This window comes from Arvicanthis niloticus, chromosome 13 (assembly GCF_011762505.2).
Source record: "Arvicanthis niloticus isolate mArvNil1 chromosome 13, mArvNil1.pat.X, whole genome shotgun sequence".
NCBI lineage: Eukaryota > Metazoa > Chordata > Mammalia > Rodentia > Muridae > Arvicanthis > Arvicanthis niloticus.
The window spans coordinates 14,849,791-14,869,731 of record NC_047670.1 but is presented as its reverse complement, the minus strand read 5'-3'; the positions used below and the strand labels follow the sequence as shown (position 1 = coordinate 14,869,731).

The following is a 19,941-nucleotide window of genomic DNA, read 5'->3' as shown; positions in this document are numbered from 1 at the left end:
GGTGCTGAAATGTGTTTTCCCCTATTGGTCTGCCTTCACACCATTTAGTCCTTCCAAACTCCCTCTTTTTATCTACTGTCTGCTTCCCTTCTTTCTTTCTCTGTTTGAAAGCAACAGAACCATAGTAAAGCAAGATAAAGCGCTGTACTTTGATCCCTATGTGTGCCAGCAGGCAGCAACAGGTGGAAAGGGGCTGCTGCCACCCCAGCAGCAATGTTCCATTCCCAGGTGTCTAAATAAACCAGTCCATAATAAGCTTCTATTTAAACCCTGGAAAGAGCATAAAAAGCATTTCAATACATGCATAAATGATTTAAAAACCTTTGAAACATGTCAAATATAAGCACTCTTGAAAGGTTAACTACAGAAGTGAAAAGCTTGCATTTTCTTTCTTTCTTCTTTTTTAAATTGGTTATTTTATTTATTTACATTTCAACTGTTATCCCCTTCTTGGTTTCCCCTCTGCAAACCCCTTATCCCATTCCCCCTTGCATTTTCTTAAACTGCTGTACTTAAGTAAGGAGAATAAATACACTTGGTCAAAATGGAGGTAAAACAACATTTCTTTTCATATTTCAAATGGTAAAAATCAGCATTTTACTTAAAATTTAAAATGAATAGAGACAATAAATAATTGAGAACTTTCCACAGAAGTGACTCTGCAGCTCCGGGATTCCTCATGAGCTCACAGTCTGCTACAGAGCTCCAGCTCTACTCTAGGGAAAGTCATTTTTGTAACTGTAGAAAGAAAATGTCAAAAAAATTGTGGGTGGTGGTGACGCACACCTTTAATCCCAGTACTTGGGAGGCAGAGGCAGGCGGATTTCTGAGTTTGAGGCCAGCCTGGTCTACAGAGTGAGTTCCAGGACAGTTAGAGCTACACAGAGAAACTCTTCGTCTCAAACAAAAAAAGAAAAAAAAAAATTGAAAAGATTCAAAATAAAATCTGTGAGTTGTCTGACGCCATTTCAAGTCATTAAGACTGTTTCTCAGGGCTGAGTGGCAGTCAGCTGCTCCTAAGAATGCGAATGAGCACGCAGGTGAATGACCAGAGATGCCAGGAGCTTCTGCTCTCAGAAAGCACAAGGTAGCCTCCTGTGTGTAGAACTACAGAAACTATTACAAAAGTTAAAATTCAATGAAAAGAAGCATTAGCTATTATGCAAATAAACTAGTAAGCTTTATAATGTAAGGAGAAAAATCATAGAAAATATTTCCTAAGGATAATATTTATGCCTTTTTCAGCTTTACATTTATGAATTTTGCAACACTGAGAAAATATTAATACTGTGGTGACTTAGTAGACTAAGCAGCAGGTACATTTTAAAATTTCATGAATTTTTATTAATTCCACTTATTGGAATGAGTTTAATAACATATTTACATAAGTTGTACCATTCAAAAATATACATTTGATACTTCTGAAAGTTACTAAGATGTACCCTAATTTAATTTTGTACCGAGGAAATAAGAAACTAAAAACTTGTCTTGAATAAAGACAGCACTAAGTACTTCTATTAGCTGCAAGAAGATGACATTGCCTAAGAGAAACAAAACCAAGAAAAACACAAAGTAGTCTGGGCAAGAAGTAACTCAGGAATGACAAATGCTGTATTGGCCAATGCTTGATTATTCAACACAAGTGGAAAGCCATTTTACTTAGTAACTTACTTTGATTTTCTTTCTTTCTTTCTTTTTTCTTTTTTGGTTCTAAGGGGGGAGGTTATTCAGGAGATAGAGCAAAGATGGGGAGAGAAGTAGAAGAAGATGAAGAAGACAGAAGAAGAGCTGATTTTCTTATATTGACAGCAATATTAATTTATACTCACAAAATCAGAATAGCGAAAGTACATATAGATAACAATCAGTGTATGATAGAAAGGCAATTTATGATACAAAACCAGATTATGGTTTACTTATGAAAAGTATGTCATTAGCAACAATGAAAATCAAGCATTGACTGTATGGACAGTTCAGGTCCTATTCTGGGTACTTGCTATGGGAATTCTGGGATACAGCTTTAAAGTAATTTCTTACAGAGGAAAGAAAGGCAGAACAGTTACTGCAAGAGTCCTGCTTGCTCAGGGGCTAAACCAATAAGGTGCTAGTCAGTACAGGAAAGAAGACACCCCACAGTGCCCCAAAGACCAATGCTCTTCCCAAGGCTTGAGGTGATTGATGGACAGGAGCAAAAAAGGTGCGAAGACAAAAAAAGCAATGAGAGAGGAGAGAGAGAGAGACAGAGAGAGAGAGAGAGAGAGAGAGAGAGAGAGAGAGAGAGAGAGAAGGAAGGAGGGAGGGAGGGAAGAAAGAACGAGTGAGCTAGAGCTGGAATGTTCAGTTCTGAGCCATCTCTTAGTATGGCCTCTGTGCTTTTTCTGTAAAAATAATTGCAAATGGAGATAACTAAAACAAAAAATAAAGTAACTGATGTCTATATGCAATTATTACTTTAAATTTTTAGTAATGGCAGTCCATCATGAACTTACTTATGCAAGAAAAAAATCTTCTAAAACATCAACATAGCAATTCACAAATGATATAGTAATAAATGTGATACAATCCTACCTTTGAATTTTGATGTTTATTTAATTGCTATAAAGAAATTGGCTATAAAACATGAGCAGATTAAGACTAAGCAATTCTAATTTAAAAAAATTTAAAGGAAGAAGTCTAAAAGAATGTACTGAATTCTAATTCTTAATATCATTACTCCTGTTGCAAAGTAAAACAAATACAAACAATTTAAAATATATTCTCAAAAATAAAAAATTACTAAATGAGTCTCACCACAGGTTTTTCTTTGCACTGCAGAAACACTCCTTCAAAATGTCCTGACTGCCAACCTTCCCCAGGCCTGGAAAACATAAGTTCACCTTATGTGTTCTATTCAATTTCTCTCAATTAAAAAACTGACATCAAAATACCAGCAGTTCTACAGTAAAGCATGCTATGCTCCTCACAGCTGTAACAATGTGGCCAGTGGACCCACTTGCAGCAGCACAGCTGTAACAATGTGGCCAGCAGACCCACTTACAGCAGTGCAGCAAGCTCTCTGTACTGCACAGAAAGACTTCTGATGACAGATTTAACTGTTTTTCTTTTTATCAATTTTTGTCTCTTCTAATAGATGAGAAGGTACAGAGAGGTAAAAATCTTTGTCTACTTTATTAAACTCTGTATCTTTTAGGCTCAGCAAAGAGCCCAGCATATAAAATATATTAGTAAGCACATCATTATACTGATAAATTATCTAAAATTTAGAATGTATATAAATTAACAGGAAACTAAGGATAAACTAAAGTATATAATATTCATATCAGAAATTGCTTCAGTTCTTCAATAAGTATATTACATGAAAAATCATTTCATTTTAAATATAGTATACTGGAAAGAAATCAAAGGAAAAAAATCAAATGCCAATTAACCACTCATTGTTAATATGACAAAAATAATTGCCACCTAACTATTAAGATAATAGTATAAGAAGTGTTACAACACAGCAAATAATATATTATATATTTCATAATGATAATTTCCAGCTATCTATTATGGATTTGTACTTGGTGGTATAAGTATGACATGTGAGAAAAGACAAGTAGAGAAGAACTAGACATGTTTGCAAAAATATTTTAGGAAATGTAATTATAGAGCAGTACATGTATAAAAAGACATTGGGCACCTACAGTTACACAATAAAAACTGTTAAACTGATAAATACTATGATATTTAATATTAATATTAATACTATGATATTTAAATATTAAGAAAAAACTATTTCTAGGAGAAATTACCATGAAACTGAAAATACAATACTATTTAAAATACTTTAATAGCATCTTTAGATTTTATAGTTATGTGTGTTATATTTCAGATTAAAAATAAACCCCTCAGTTATATTATAAATCAAAAACAGGGAAAGATTTGTACTTTTATTTAGGAAACACTAATGGTGAGATCATTTTAAAACATTGAAAAACATGTATTACAAGCAAATAATATTTTCATATAAGCTTACTTTTGATATAGAGACTACATAGAGAATAATGTGGCTTTACATTTATCTATGACATGTATATTATTTATAACAAAAGAGAAATCTCCTCAGAGTTAAGGGGCATGAACAGGTGCTCCACCTCAGTATAGGCTACAGAGCAAGTAGATCAAAGTACGCAGCAACAATCAGACATGTCAACTGTGTCCTAAGCATCTCAGCAACAATCAGACATGTCAACTGTGTCCTAAGCATCTCAGCAAATCTTTAACACATGGCATACACTTGGGAGGTATTTGTAAAAGCAGTAATGTGAATGCTTACGAACAGCTATATGCCATGTTATAAAATTTTATTGGATACAAATGAAAGAATACTAAACAACAATTTAACAATTGTTAAGCATCCTCTTTGAGAGTTATAACTGTAGAACAGAAACCTCCTTATGGTGACCAGCTCTAACAAATACAGCTCCCCTGTAGTTGCCATCCATTACTGACCTGCTTTGATAGTGGTCGATACTAAAACTCTCTATCTTACACTTCACTTTGGTGTACACATCCTGCACATCGATGGATGCACTGAGATCTTCTACTTCACTGACCATGCAAACTTCTGCAAACAGAAACAAGCATCATTATCAAGAGAGTTCCTCAGAATCAACATCAAAATCTCCCATCTTCTATTTCACATTGGCTAATGCACCCTGACCATCTAAAGAGCATAAAGATTACAGACTTCTATATTTCTAAGCAACATTAGTGCCAAAGGTCCCTTAATGCTAAGAAAAGGTGTCTATCTATCTCAAGTTAGGAAAACCATAGTTATCATTGAAGAAATGAATGTGTCACCAGCCAAGGATCTCTGAATACTGATAATGCAATGCATTGCTATGCTCAGAGTAAGTCACTCATACCTTCTAGCTGAATTTTAATTATCAAAAAGCAAAATTAAATTTTACAAAGTCAAAAAGAATAGTTAAACATAAGCTGTATATAGTGATGAGGTTCAGTGAACAACATTCTTAAAACACTTGAATAAGAGCTAATTAAATTATAAATGAAAACACTGAAGAAAATTTTATCTAATATTTCTTCTAAAAGCAGTAATAATTTTTTAAAATCTTTACAGTAGAAAAGAAAAATACTCCTGTACCTGTGCCTTTCTTTTCAAGGTCTGGAGCAAAGAGCTTTATAGTAGCTTTGGGGAGCACCCACTGCATCCACAGACTAACACGGCCGCTGGACCCACCAATGTTACTGGTAGTCTGTTCCAAGGTAACAGAGTCTGAGAATGGCGAATCATCACCAGCTTGAATTGAATCTCCCTGTGATGAAGAAAAAACAAACAAACAAACAAACCAAACTCAACCAGAAATAGATAAAATAAAATTTATAATTTAAAATGATTTTAAATTTTCCATATTATAAGTTCTGATCGTATAAATGGTACTGCTAACAACCCAAGCTAAGCATTATAAACATATACTACTCAAGCAGTTTATATAGTTTTAATGTAGGTGCATGATATTACAGCTTTTCTGAGACCAAGGATCTCCAAATAGCCAAGGGCCATAGCCAGCTGCCTAGGAGTACATTTTTATACAATCACAGCCAAGGAATCATTACTGACTATGGCTGCTTTTTGATGGACCTGATTAGCTGCTACAGAGACGCTGAAGACCACAGGTTTCCGGCATTTACCTTCTATCTCTTGACAGGAGAAATGTGTGTTTGACATAGAGCATTAATGAATAAATTTAGGGAAAAATGTAACCAAGTGGTTTGTACAACGCAATAGTCAAAAAAGAGTTTCTCTTGGTAGACAAGACTAGACTTTATGACATGCTTTGTATGACTGAAATCTAGAGGAATAACATATGAGTTTATTTAATTTCATAGGTATATACTGAACTTGAATAAGGTCCTGAATTCCATGGTGGCAAGTTTGCTCTGAAAGATTTGGTGGGTGTTTTTGTTTGTGTTCAAAAGATTTTAGTAGCCTAGAACAAATAAAACCTTGTATTTGATGTTAAACTACAGTTGTGTAGTTCTAGTCTTAGATGCAGGAAAAGACGCTGCTAGAAGCAGGAGCTTCATTGCTGTGCATATAAAAGCTGGACAAAAACACATCAAATACAGCATGCTTATTTGTTAGAAGATGCATTTGTAATCCATATCTACTTAATTAGGTTGAGTCTAGTAGGCAGCATGATATACTACAACAAGGACTTTCCAGAGTCCATTACCTCCTTCGTAAGTCAGTTTTTATGATAGTGAATGCTTAGAATCTAGAATAAACAAGAGCATGAAGGTAAAGAAAGTGTTTCTCTATAGTCAACACTTCCTAAGCGGATGTTAATCATCAACACTAAGCTTGCATGTTTCCTTCTGTCATTTCTCCAACAAGACACACGTTTTCATTTGCATGCACTGAGGAGGCTCTAACAGGCCTGGACAGACTTTTTGCCCTTTTACCCCATTTCCTCTCCCTTGCTAAAACCTTTACATTCCTAAAGTTAGTTACCAAAGTCTCTATTCTCTTGCTTGGCCACTTCCTCCTCCTGAGGTTGACTACTAAGATCCAATTATCAAAATAGTTAAGTCTAGCAATGAAAAGCCCTGTTTTGGCTGCCCTGAATAATATGCCCAATCAGAATTAACAAACTCATTCTAACTTAGGGATTTCCCCTTTGCCTGTATAAACTGCTTGCAAGCCACTTCTGTCCCTTCTCTCCTCAGAGGCAGCCCTGTGCCCCTCTATCCTTCCCTGTCTCCTACTCCTTTTCTCCCCTCTTGTTCCTGTCCCCTTCTCCCTAAACCTCTATCTCTTGTGTGTGTGTCTCTCATTCCCTGCATTTGTCCTTCTGGGGCTGAGAACTTGGTCTTGGGGGGTCTTGTAGGATATCAGTACTTTCATACATCCATAATCTCTCATGGTTCCCTGTTGATTTGAATGTCTTAAATAAAATGCTTATTTCCTATGTAATCATGCAAGAGCAAAATGTCCCTTAGAATGTTTGAGAAGGCATGCAATACTAGTTGATGTGTTATTTTCTCCTGGTAGATAGTCAAAGCAGAAGCCACTAATCTCTAGATCAACCATACCTGAAAGTAAGAGCCATAATTAAAGCCTCACACAAGGAGCCAGAAGCCATGTTCTATCCTACAGACATGCACTCCTGGCCAGATAATTAGAAAGTTGCTACAGATGTGGGTTTTTTTTTTTTTTTTTTTTTTTTTTTTTTTTTTTTTTTTTTTTTTTTTTTTTTTTTTATCTTGCCTTCTCTCCTTTAGCTTAAAAGACAGAAGAACAAGTGTGAAGGACTATGGCAGAGACAACCATCACTGAAAGAACTCACAAGGAAGGTGTGACCAAGCACAGCAAAAGAACTAGTGTCCTGGGACTTACTGAGACAGGAAATTTTTAGTTCCTTGTCCCAAATATAACCAAAAGCTGTTTATGGGTTTTTTTCATATTTCTACAAAATAAGTAGACCCTTATCTTTCAAATTTATAAATTTATCATAAATGAAATTTCTATAATTTAAGATGCTACAGAAATTTTATTTTTGGTTAGCTAACACATCATCTAATAAAAAGCACAAACTATTTCCAAAGCAAATGCTTTTTACAATGTCAAATCAATAGAAGATGATACAATGTAGCTATTATGCCTTTTTAAAGAGTTAGTTTCTAGAATAGAAACATTCCTAGTCAAATCCTCCAAGAACAGCATACTCCATGGGAGGACAGGTGCAGAGAAAACAGCATCTAATCATGTTTAAACACTACTGGGTATCCTGATAAGAATCCTGTGACTGTGGAATCTAGCTTAGTAAGCACTCCTGAGAAAAACATTTAAACTACTATGTCATGCAGTTTCAATTTTCTTTTTGGATTTAAAACATTTGCTGTGACATTGCTAAACATGTTTCTACATTAATTTCCTTCTTTATTTAACAATTCTATAGCGAAAACTGGATCCAAAATGGTAATGCTGAACTATTTTCCCACACCTCCTTAGTCCAATTCTAAAATAAAAAATTCATGGGAAATTAACCAACATATTGAATTTATTTTCCTAGGTAAATTTATCTTGGTTCATGGAAGAACAAACACTTCAGCTCTGTATCCTAGGCCTGCTGCAGAGCTCAGGGAAGATCATAGTTGGCCACACTGCTACTCTTCCTTTTCAAAATAATTTCAACATTCTTGTTCAATCACACAAGCTCCCCAAGGGCTAAACACTTCCACTGTTGTTTGTACTGAAGTCAGCAGTAACAAGTGGCCTGCTGGGTCTCCTGCACCTTTGCTCTCTCAGTTTCAGTAAACCAGCTTTTAAGCAGAGAACTTAAGTCTCACCCATACTTCCAAGTTTACCACGACACAATGCAAACACAGGAAGCTGAAGCTGTATTTGCAGGAATCAGAGTGCTTGCACCAACACATTAATATGAAAATATCATTCAGCAAAGTTTCAATCATCTGGGTCCTACAAATAGTTTTACTTAATACAAACAGTTGTTAGAATGTAGTTAGAATCACTACATTCATTTCTAATAAATTCCATATTTGAAAAAGTAAAAACCAGTTCTGACCTATACAACCAAATTAGATAGCATATTTAAGTTGTAAAAAAAAAAATTAACTTCCTTTCAATAGAGATTTGAATTAGACATTTATAAACCCAAAGTTAAATTTCAAAGAAGATCCAATTAGATAACTGACATGAAAAAGTAAGGCTGCCTCAGATTATTACGCCATAGTGTATAAAAAAATCTACAGATAATAAATGAAATACTAGAGGTATTTTCTGATATGATTATTTTAAGTAGGGAAAAGCATTAAATAGAAAATATTTGATAGCTAACAAAGGCTGAAAAACAACCTTTACTTATCTGACTCATTAGTTTATCCCATGTTCTCTGAAGAATAAAAAGATAAATTAAATGTCATGATTTGTGTATTTTGAATAAAAGCTTCTCATTGAATATAAACCATCTAATAAATAAAATAAGTCTTATTTTAGAAAATATTAAAAATAATGAGTAGCTTTACTCATTATGAGTAGCAGTATAGTAAAAAATGCTAACACCGCACTTCTCATCAACAGGGCTTTGACTGCGCTATGTGAGCACTGCTTCAGGCACAGTCTGAGAGCCTGACGATAGCTGTAACAATCATTTATAATATAAATGATTTAATATAAATATAATATAATATAAATAAAACAATCATTTTTAATATACTGACGTCCATCCAACAGCTATGCACATTAAGAAACTATCATCTTTAAAGCAATAATGCAATTTGATTCCTAGATTAATAAATAATTCTAGTTAAAGTTTGGGTAAAAGTAGCTTCTAAACATCGGTGGGTCAACATATCACTTTCTGTTTTAAGAAGAACTAGTGTCTTAGGCATTTACTTGGCATTTTAAATTTTTCTCTTGCTTCATTGTCAGGTTGTTGAGACAGAGTCATCCTATCCCCATGTGGCTTAAGCTAACTCAAAATTATGATGCAGCCCAGACTGGTCTGAAACTCTCTCCTTCCTCCTCAACCTGCAGAGTGGCATGATCATGGTGAGGCAGTATGGTATTAGCAATATCTGTTGGCTTATCAAAAATTAAGTCCCCATTTAAAGACATACCTGTGTTAAGCAGCATAGTGATGAGCTGAATTTCCCAGCTCAGCTAATATTACTTTTATACAGAGAGTCATTGTCTATGTGAAACATGATAAATTCTTCTAAGGACAAATGACTATGCCTTAAATACTGTGCTGTTTTTAAAAAAGGCTGAACTTAATTAATAAATATGCAATATAAGAAAGTAGCAAAAAGCAGTATGTATGCCAGTTTAAGGATAAAATGTTATTGCTCCCGAGAGTTTTCAAATGCACAGCTGACATGAATGTACAATAAAGGGCTTGGTTTCGTACTGCTACTCTTTCATGAAGCACCACACTATGCAATTAATATCACAAGGCACCGAAACCATGATACAGTGCTTTAACCACTATGGAAAATTTCATGATCTAGATAATTTTATTTCTACTTATAAAATTTAACAATCTTTACAAAAGAGTATAAATTACAAAAGAGTATAAATATAGAAATAATACAGAAACAGAAAAAAAATCAAGGCCAATTTTTCAATATGTTTTTAACTCTTTATACAAAAATGTCATTAAAGCCAGAACAATATGATAAATTTCCCTTCACAATAAAAAAAATGTCAAAAGTTAAAATTGCGTTTAACTTGCAATGCTGCCTATTTTTTTTTAATGTATGGAAAATCAACTCAAGTTATTACTGAAAATCCTAGTCAGAGCAATTAGGTAACAAAAGTAAAATCATCCAAAACATAAAGTAAAAGTGTTTCTTTTTGTAGACAACCTTGCACATAGAGAACCCCGAAGAAGCAACTGTCCAAGGACAAGGAAGTGGGCTTAGGCTAGAACAAGGAAGTAATCTCAGGCAGGAATCTAAATCTAGGCTAGATCAAGAAGTAGGCTTCAGACATGAAAATAATTTTGGGCTAGGACAGGGAAGCAGGCTCAGATACTTTGGTCATCCTGATAAGTCCTTAGAAACAGTGATCACCATTGTCTAAATCAGTTATTCTTAAAATGTGATACTTAGAGCAGAGCCATGATACTACATGGAATATTTTTGGAAACTTAAACTTGTTTAAAAATAGATTGTATTTGGTGTTCTATAAGAAAGCAATCACAGGACAGGAGAGGGAAGGAGGGACTTGGGTAGGAAAGGGGACAGGGAGAAGAGGGGAACATGATCAGGTATTGGGGGTGGAGGGGAGACAGGACTGAAGCCATGAGGCCAGCAGAAAGAATGGAAACAAAACCTTGGGAGACAGGAGGTGGGGGGGGGGGGGCTGTCCAGAATGTACCAGAAACTTGGGAGGTGAGCGACTCTCAGGTCTCAAAGGTAGGGACCTTAGATGAAATACCCTACAGTGGGGAGGAAGAATGTGTAGAGTCCACCTCCAGCAGAAAGGCAGGGCATCAAGTGAGGGATGGAGTTGACATCCTACAGTCAAAACTCTGACCCATAATTGTTCCTGTCTGAAAAAACTGCAGGGACAAAACTGGAGAAGAACCTGAGGAAAAGGAGGTCCAGCAACAGGTCCAAATTGAGACCCACCTCAAGGGGAGGCCCCAAGGCCTGACACTTATAGAGGCTATGGTGTGCTCACAAAAAGGGAACTATCATGGCTGCCCTCTGAAAGACCCAACAAGCAGTTCAAAGAGTCAGATGCAGATATTTACACCCAACCAATGGACAGAAGCTGCTGACCCCTGTGGTCGAATTAGGGAAAATCAGAAAGAAGCTGAGGAGGAAGGCGACCCTATAAGAAGACCAGCAGTCTCAACTAACCTGGACGTCTCGAGATCTCTCGGACACTAGGCCACCAACCAGGTAGCACATGCCCGCTGATATGAGGTCCCCAACACATATACAGCAGAGGACTGCTGAGTCTGGACTCAGTCAGAGAAGATGCACCTAACCCTCAAGAGACTGGGGGCCCCAGGGAGTGAAGAGGTCTGGTGGGGTGAGAGGTGAGGGTGGGATAGGGACAGCCTTGTGGAGACGAGGGTGGGGTGGGGGAGGTAGTATGGGATGTGGTACAGTCTGAGGGTGGTCTGGGAGAGGGATAAAATCTGAACTGTAAGATAAATAAATAAATAAATAAACTAATTAAATTAAATAAAAAACAAACAAACAAACAAAAAAAGAAACAGTGATCACGGGAGTGTTCAGGAAACTTTGTTTATTATCATGCTTGTTCCTTGACTATTTGCACCTATTTTATTGCTCTTTCCTCAACCTAGAACTGACCTTAATACTTGCATGTAATTACAATGGTATAAATGCAAAAAGGAGGAGGGAGGATGGGATAGGGGGTTTCTAGGGAGGGGAAATGGGAAGGCATCTAAAATGTAAATAAATACAATATCCAATTAAAAAAAAAGAAAACCCTGAAGAATCTATAACACAAAATTCTAGAATCAATAAACTATGCTAAGTTGTAGGATGCCAAATAAATAACTAAATAAATAGTAATTCATTGTGTTTCTCTGTACTGCTAGTGAACAAGAGAAATTCTTCTATATTATCTAGAAGAAAAATACAAATTAAGCAGAAAAAACATTTGTGTAAAACTTTTCCAATAACAAAAAGAAAAATGGAATCTAGCCTCAACAGACTTGTACATGAGTACACTGTAGCTGTCTTCAGACATGCCAGAAGAGGGCATCAGATCCCATTCAGATGGTTGTGAGCCACCAAGTAGTTGCTGGGAACTCAGGACTGACCGCTGGAAGAGCAGTCAGTGCTCTTAACCTCTGAGCCACCTCTCCAGCCCCCTCTAGAAACTTTGAGACACACCTACTCAAACATCAGATGTCCTGTTTAGAGGCTGCTGCTGCTCAACAGTGTCTCAGCTGAGGTAGATGAAAAGGTATATGGATGGACAGTAATGCAACTGAGTAGACTTAGGTCATAAAATTTTAACTAGTAAATTTTAAGCTTTATATTACTGTCATCTACATCTGGAATGTCACCAGAAGCCACTTTGGTACAGCTTACCTTACAGCTTGACACTTAGCAAGGAGAGGTAGTAGAAACTTTAGGAGGTGAAGTCTAATGGGCAGTTTTCTGGTACCTAGGTGTACGTCCTTAAAGGACTGTAGTCTCTCCTCCCATCACTTTTAATCCCTTTAATGGGTTGGACTTCCAAAAATGGAAAGGTGACTAATGTGTGTATTTAAATATAGCAAAAATTATTGAATGGACTATAAGACTATTAGGTATACATTAAAAACAATACATTAAATATGGTCAGCAAAAGTTTTTTTAACATTAGGCCCCTGAGTGGGATTCAGATTTTTTGATCAGTAAGTATTATTTTGTCAATAACTAGTATAAAATTCAGTTGGTAAAATGGTTGCGATGACATATGGCTGTAATCCCAGCACAGGCAGGAGGACTGCCACCAAATTTGAAGACAGCCACTGCTACATAGTAGTAAATACTGTAAAAATAGATCGATAGATGGTAGATAGACAGATAGCATGGTTTCTAAGAACACAGCAATGCAGGAGGAGAAGACCATGGTTTCTTGTGATCGTTTTCAAAAGTTTGTGTCTTTTCTCCCTAGTGCCTGTCATGTCACGTACACATAGTCAAACTTAAAACTTCTTTTACTTAGCTCAACTATCACATAACTTTGAAGTATAGTGATACATATGAACCATGAGAACTTTCCTATGAAAAACATGCTTTTCTACAGAATAGACCAAGAGAAAAACTTCCCAACCTATTTTTATAAAAAACAGTAATATTATTTCTTCTAGTAAAATACTGCAAGTTTATCATAAGAAAGAAAAGGCTAACGTGGTGGCATACACCTTTAACCTCAGAACCCAGCATCCAGGAGGCAAAGTCTATACAATGAATCCCAGGGAAGCCAGAGTAAGAACCTGCCTTTACCAAGAAAAAAAAAAAAGTTAAAAGTTAAAAGTAAAAGTAAAAGTAAAAGAAAAAGAGAAAAAAAGGAGAATATATCACAATATATTTCAGAAGTGCAAAACCAGTTTAACATTTAAAAATCCATCCAGTCAATTATAATAATCTCAACAAAATAAGATATCAAATATTGCATGTGGTAATATATGTTTTCCTGAGCTCCCAGCCCACCTGGCTTAGGTAGCCAGTTCTAAGCCCATCAGGGCTACATATTGCAAAAACAAACAAACAAACAAAAACCAAAAAGAAAAAGAAAAAAAACCATCACCACCAAAAAAAAAAAAAAAAAAAAAAAAAAAACCATAACACACACACACACACGCACACACACACACGCACGCACACACACGCACGCACACACACACACACACACACACACACACACACACACACACGGTTAGGGGGACGGTAAAACTAGTATAACTGTAGGCATACCATTACAAACAAAGTAGAATTTCGCCAACATTAGGGAGAACAAAAACAAATAAAGGCATATATTGTATCCAAGGGAACAAGAGAACTGTACTCAAACTGACTACATAGTGGATTAATGTTTTGGGTGGAATACCTTGTCCCAGAGGACAGATTATGATGCTAAAGCCTGGAGATTAAGCAATGTGATGCTGACACTGCTGAAAAAGACCCACACTGTCTCCAAGGTCTCTTCAATAGAATTCACAAACCCAGAATTATGGTGAAAAGTTGGCCCAGCTGCTACCTTGGGTGTTGCTAACTTTAATTCACTATGATTTCATTTCCTAGTACACAGAATGGAAATGTTAATCTAAAAACTCTCTCTGAGGATAGATCTCTTTCAACAAGGCAGCTGCTGATGACAGAAGTTAGAAAACATTTTTGCTCCTATGATGAATTCTGCAAATGTCCTATCCTAAGAGGAAGCTCATTCTTAGAGCTAAGAAAATGGGTCCATAGTGAAGAAAAGAATAGCAACAGATGATGCTGAGCTAATTTCCCATGGTTTACTGTAGCAGGTTAGTGGGCTCTGCTGTTGCCATTGCCCTGGGTCTTCTCTGATGTTAGCTAGATGATCCTGATGGCAGCAGTACTGTGTGGGAAGGGATAATGGAGGTCCCCCTGCCATGGGTGGGATAATGGAGGTCAGGGTACCTGAGTCTGCTGGCTGGGTCTCCAGCAGATACTACTCTGCAGGCTGAGTCCCTGGTGGACACAACTGAGATGGCACTTTGCAGGCAGAGGCCAGTGAATCTGTGAGTTTGATGCCTTCCTAGTTTATGTAGGGAATTCCAGGCCAACCAGAGATTATAATGAGACCTGGTTTTAAAAAACAAACAAACAAACAAACAAACAAGAATAAAATATAATTTTCCTTATGTTGATATATATATATAAGAAAATAACAAAATATTGAGAAAATTATATTAAGGATGGACTTATTAAAGTATAGTAAAGTAACAGAGTTTGCTGATTAGTATGCTAATAAAGTATGTGATCTGTCTGGACAAAGACAGCACACTCACTCCTTCAGCCTGTGGAGTGTTGGAATAGGAGTTTAGAGAGGATGGTGTACTGAGTGAGTTGGAGTTTTATGACCACTTCACACAGTAAAAATCATCATGTAGATGCAGATCATATGCAACAACATGAGAAAGGTCACATAGTTATAATCAAAACGTATGTGGTGTATGTGCTCTGTGCTCTAATGGTTTCGTTGCTCACATGCAATGTTGCTAATGTGAAGGCTTCTTGTAATGAGGAGACAATTGCAGTGCAAGGATGACTCAAGAGAAGCAAAGGATTACAGTGCTGCCCAGCAATGCCATGGTCAAGGAGGTGCCGGAACAGACTCCATGTGTTTATATAGTCTCCTGTGATACAGGTTCTCTGTATTCCCATGCTTTCCAATGAGAAAACAACTTTTACTTGCATTAAGTTAGGCAGGTGGTACATTTGAACACACAGGCAAATCCAGGAAAAATCACGACACTTGTTATATGGGAACTCAAAGGATCTCAAAAATGAGTTAACTGCATGATTCAAAGGTGGAAGGAAAGAAAATTGAAAAGGTCATAAAGCAAGTTTCTAGAAACACTATGAACAAAAGGAAACAAGAAATAAATGTTTGGCCCAAAGTTTGAATTTTTGTTGAACTAATGATGCACAGGGTGACACACTCTGATACACTGAGAAAACATTCAGCAAATCTTTATGTTGTCCTTTACTACTGAATTATTAAGGAGATACATTTAAATGTAGGTGTATTCTCAGTTTACTGAGATGCCAACAAAAATATTTTATTGAAAGGAAACAAAACGGGTAAGGTATAAAAAGCATGAACATGTAAGGAAACTTGTAGTTGTACCATCCAATGCGCACAACAAGATCATCTGTCTCAGCAGCAGCCCTCCCTCCTCTCCTTCATGGAGATAAATCAGCCAGAGCATCTGAAGGTACCTCTGAAGGAAGAAGCTTCCCAAGAGTCAGGGTTCAATGAGTATCTGGTTAACCAATGACTTCTCCTTCTGGCCATACTATCTACATGAAAGTGTACACACTGTGCAAATGAGTGTCACTTCTAGGTTGTTCAACCCTGATTCTGTACTGCTTCAAATAAGCTCTTTTACACAGTCTCTCTTGATAATTAATTCTCGAATGCTTTACATTAACATTCATTCATTTTTAGTTTTTAAATGCCTATATCAACTGCCTTGTAGCCATCTTTGTCTAGCAACTTACTACTTAAACTTCAATTACTCTATTTCACAGACTGTATTATCTAACAGGTCATATGTCTTACAGTTATATCTTAGAGGTATGTTATTAAAATGAGTATTCAGAACTGGGAAGTGATGTTGCACACCTTTAATCCCTGCACTTGGAGGCAGAGGCAAGTGGATCTCTGAAATGTGGCCGGACTGGTCTACAGAGAGAGTTCCAGGACAAGCAATCTTACATAGAGAATCTCTGTCTTCAAAATCAAAAAGATGAGAAGAGGAGAGGAGAGGAGAGGAGGAGAGGAGAGGGGAGGGGAAAGGAGGGGAAAGAAGGGGAGCGGAGAAGAGGGGAGGGGGAAGAAAATAGTATTCTGTAATTAAATTTGAAAACAGCTACAACGAATCAAATAGTTTACTGTAAAACTTTTCAAAGCTTTTGAAACCAACAACATTGAGGCTCTCTACATAAGAACTTCCTGCTCTTACTCTAACAGATATGGTAGTCTATTTAACTCTTCCTCATTTGGAAAAGGGAGAAACAAAAGACAAATTCCCATCACTATAGGTCACTGTACATCTTTAGGCTTGTGAGGAACAGGAGAGAGAAGCTGACTGTGGGACAATAAATAGACCTTTTCCAACTGTTTTAAAGGTTTAGATCAGGTAAGGTCAGCCATTCCAATTTGCTTGCTTTTATCGATTTGTAAAATTACAAAAACAGAGTAATATTCCCCTCAGTTAAGTCCCTTTCTTTACCTTGCCAAGTGCTTTGTTTCCAGAGGTAACTGACTTATCTCTATAGAAACAAGCCACAGCATCTACCCAGGGAAGGTTAGCGGGTAGGGGCAGGAGGAAGAGGAGGAAGAAAAGGAAGAGGAAGAGGAGGAGAAGGAGGAAGAGGGGGAGGAGGAAGAGGAGGAAGAAAAGGAAGAGGAGGAGGAGGAAGAAGAGGAAGAAGAAATAAAAGAGACTATTTTAGGTTGGCTCAGTGTCATTCCTGATATTTCAAGGTTAGGAATCAGAAATTCAACGGGTCCTTTGTTGAATATAATAACCCTGCAACACAATGAAAACTGTATCACAGATTAATCAATCACATAGTCTTAGAAATTTTACAATCGACTTAAAGACCCAATTATGCTTTGTTGAAAACTGTATCTGAAGTTTGTCACTGCTCCAGAAAGTCATGCTTCAGCAGCACTAACATTTGAGCATTTACTACAGCTCTGCAGAATCCTATCTGTAGTCTTTGCATATGAATCCTAGGTACGTTTCTCTGTAATTACTTCTTGGCTATGAATTCTAACACAGTTGTGCCATAGCATTCACACAGTATATATTAAGATCTTGTATATTTTCCTTTCTATCTTAGTAATATTGCACACACATATATAGTCTTTTTTCATTTAATTTCTTATGCAGTATATTTTCTTTCTCTTCAGGATAATAAATGGGCTACTACAAAGTAGTATTTATTATATAGAAGGAGCGGTGGCATCCTCTCTGCCATTACAGTGCTAAGGTGAAACTCTGAACTGATGACTAAGGGAAGAGGAGACACTGAGGACAACAGGGCTCAGAACCACTGAGTGGAAGACAATAGTTAACATCTGACTTACAAGCACAGAGCGGGAGAGGAAAGCAAACCTCTTTTTGACTAAGCTTCGAAGTTTCCATACCCCCAAACAGCACCCTTACTGCACCACAGACTGTCTAGTCCTGGAATACCTCATAGCTTACTCTAAGTGTAATGACTGCTTGGCATTCACAGGAACATCACACAGACCCAGGCAGAGCAGAGTTCCTCAAGAGCCTTCTCAGTCTGTCAGTGTCTATGGAGGAAAAGTCACCTTCACTTTCAATGGCTGTGACAGAACTTCATTGTATCTGATCTCTCCCAGGGTAAAAAGAAATTTCAGAACCACGTACCTCAGTGGTAGTTCCTATGTCAGCAGATGGGCTGCATGTGCTGGTGTCTGGTGGAGCTGTGCCTACGCTGCTCCGAACTGGAGAACCAGGGACAGGCCCTGCCATTGTCTCTTGGTAGACTGAAGATGGACTAAGACTGCCTCTCTTCTGAATTTTACTCCAGACTTTACTCATGGTATCGGACAATTCATAAATGAGCTGGACCTGAGCATAAGGGAAGAAGGAGGAGAATCAAATTTTCAAATTCTATTAACAGCCTTCTAAAATGCTAGATTAAGGAAAACTGACAAGTTCAAAATGTGAAAGTCTATAAAATAAGTAATGACCAAATAAGAGCCAAAATAACATTATGGAGCAGGACTGATTTACACCAGCCACAAACTTACGCTGTGCTATTTTATGATCAGCAAGCATTTTTGCAAGTGCATGCAGTCTAACCAGCAGTGCTCACTATTGAGAAGTAGATTCCTTTTAAGAATGATAATGGACAAATACAAATGACTTTACACGGAGACTGGTGAAAGCAGAAAGCAAATACACACCTTGGGAAGTGGGGTTACTTTGTGCATTACAGAGCAACTATCATATTTCTTTAAAGATAATTTCCATAGCTAAGTCTTCCCTACTTTTCTGAGATAAGAATGGCATGGGGTTACTTTTGAGGCAGGTGAAAAGAGTTATATAATAGAGAGTAGGAAAAGAGAAACATTACCTATGAGACTCTAGAGATAGAAAATATCTCCAAACTACTTTGCCTGGGATATGTCATTCTACTATTCAGAGAAAAATTGTTTACCTTGCAAATTGTTTGACTGAGTAATAAGATATTTATACAAGATTTTATAAATAAGCATTAATCATAGAGTTTGTACGAGAACATATTGGCATATACTGTATAAAACAAGCCTGGGGAAGGGGGGGAGGGAGGTAAACATAACATATAAGCAAACCCACAGCTGGATACCATACTCTGATTGCCATTTTTAAAAAGTGAAATTCTCCTATTTATAAAAAGTTACAGCCCTAGGACACATCCAGATGATGAAGCTGGCCTCGCACATGAGCAAAACAGATACACAGAGACACTGCTGTCAATGCTTGCTTGATACAAATTCTGCATGCTTTACTTTTCTACTGCTTTCTTGTGTATTGAAGCCTTAAATCTGAACTTTATAGAAAAAACATTGAAGTCATTTTCTATTTCATAACTAAGATTTTTCTCTTAAAAGAAATTGTTGGAACCCAAATCCTTATGAATGACTGTAAAGAGCTGTCTAATAAGGAGAGCATTAACCAAAGGAAGTAAGCTCTGCTCCTAAGGCTTTGGGGTGACTTACTTCACAGGCACAATGCTGCTCTTATTGTTACTACTTCTGATTCCTTCTATTCCTGTTCTTCTGTTTTCTTTTCTTTTTTTTTTATTGGATATTTTATTTATGTTTCAGATGTTATCCCCTTGCCCCATTTCCCCCAGCCCAGGAACCCTCTATCCCATCCCCCCTCCTCCTGCTTCTATGAGGATGTGTCCCCACCAACGCCCCCCCGCCACTCCCACCTCCCCACCCACAAATTCCCCTACACTCAGCTTCCAGCCTTCATGAAAACAAGGATCTCCTCTCCCATCTATGTCCTACAAAGCCATCTTCCACTACATATACAGCTGGAGGCATGGATCCCTCCCTATGTGCTCCCAGGCTGGTGGTTTAGACCCTGGGAGATCTGGCTGGTTGGTATTGTTGCTCTCCTCATGGAGCCGAAAACCCTTTCAGCT

General features: G+C 37.1%; 1 protein-coding gene across 5 annotated transcripts in view; it reads right to left on the bottom strand.

Annotated features, from left to right (window-relative positions):
- Positions 1 to 19,941, bottom strand: part of Vps13b (vacuolar protein sorting 13 homolog B) — a 567,993-nt gene that overhangs the window by 242,077 nt on the left and 305,975 nt on the right. For all 5 annotated transcript variants that reach the window (XM_076911259.1, XM_034516325.2, XM_076911256.1 and 2 more), the window contains 4 exons: positions 18,171 to 18,374; positions 5,150 to 5,321; positions 4,495 to 4,609; positions 2,791 to 2,857 (listed from right to left, as the gene is read on the bottom strand). In XM_076911259.1, coding sequence (XP_076767374.1) covers positions 2,791 to 2,857; positions 4,495 to 4,609; positions 5,150 to 5,321; positions 18,171 to 18,374 — 558 coding nt within the window. The remainder of the gene's footprint in view (positions 1 to 2,790; positions 2,858 to 4,494; positions 4,610 to 5,149; positions 5,322 to 18,170; positions 18,375 to 19,941) is intronic.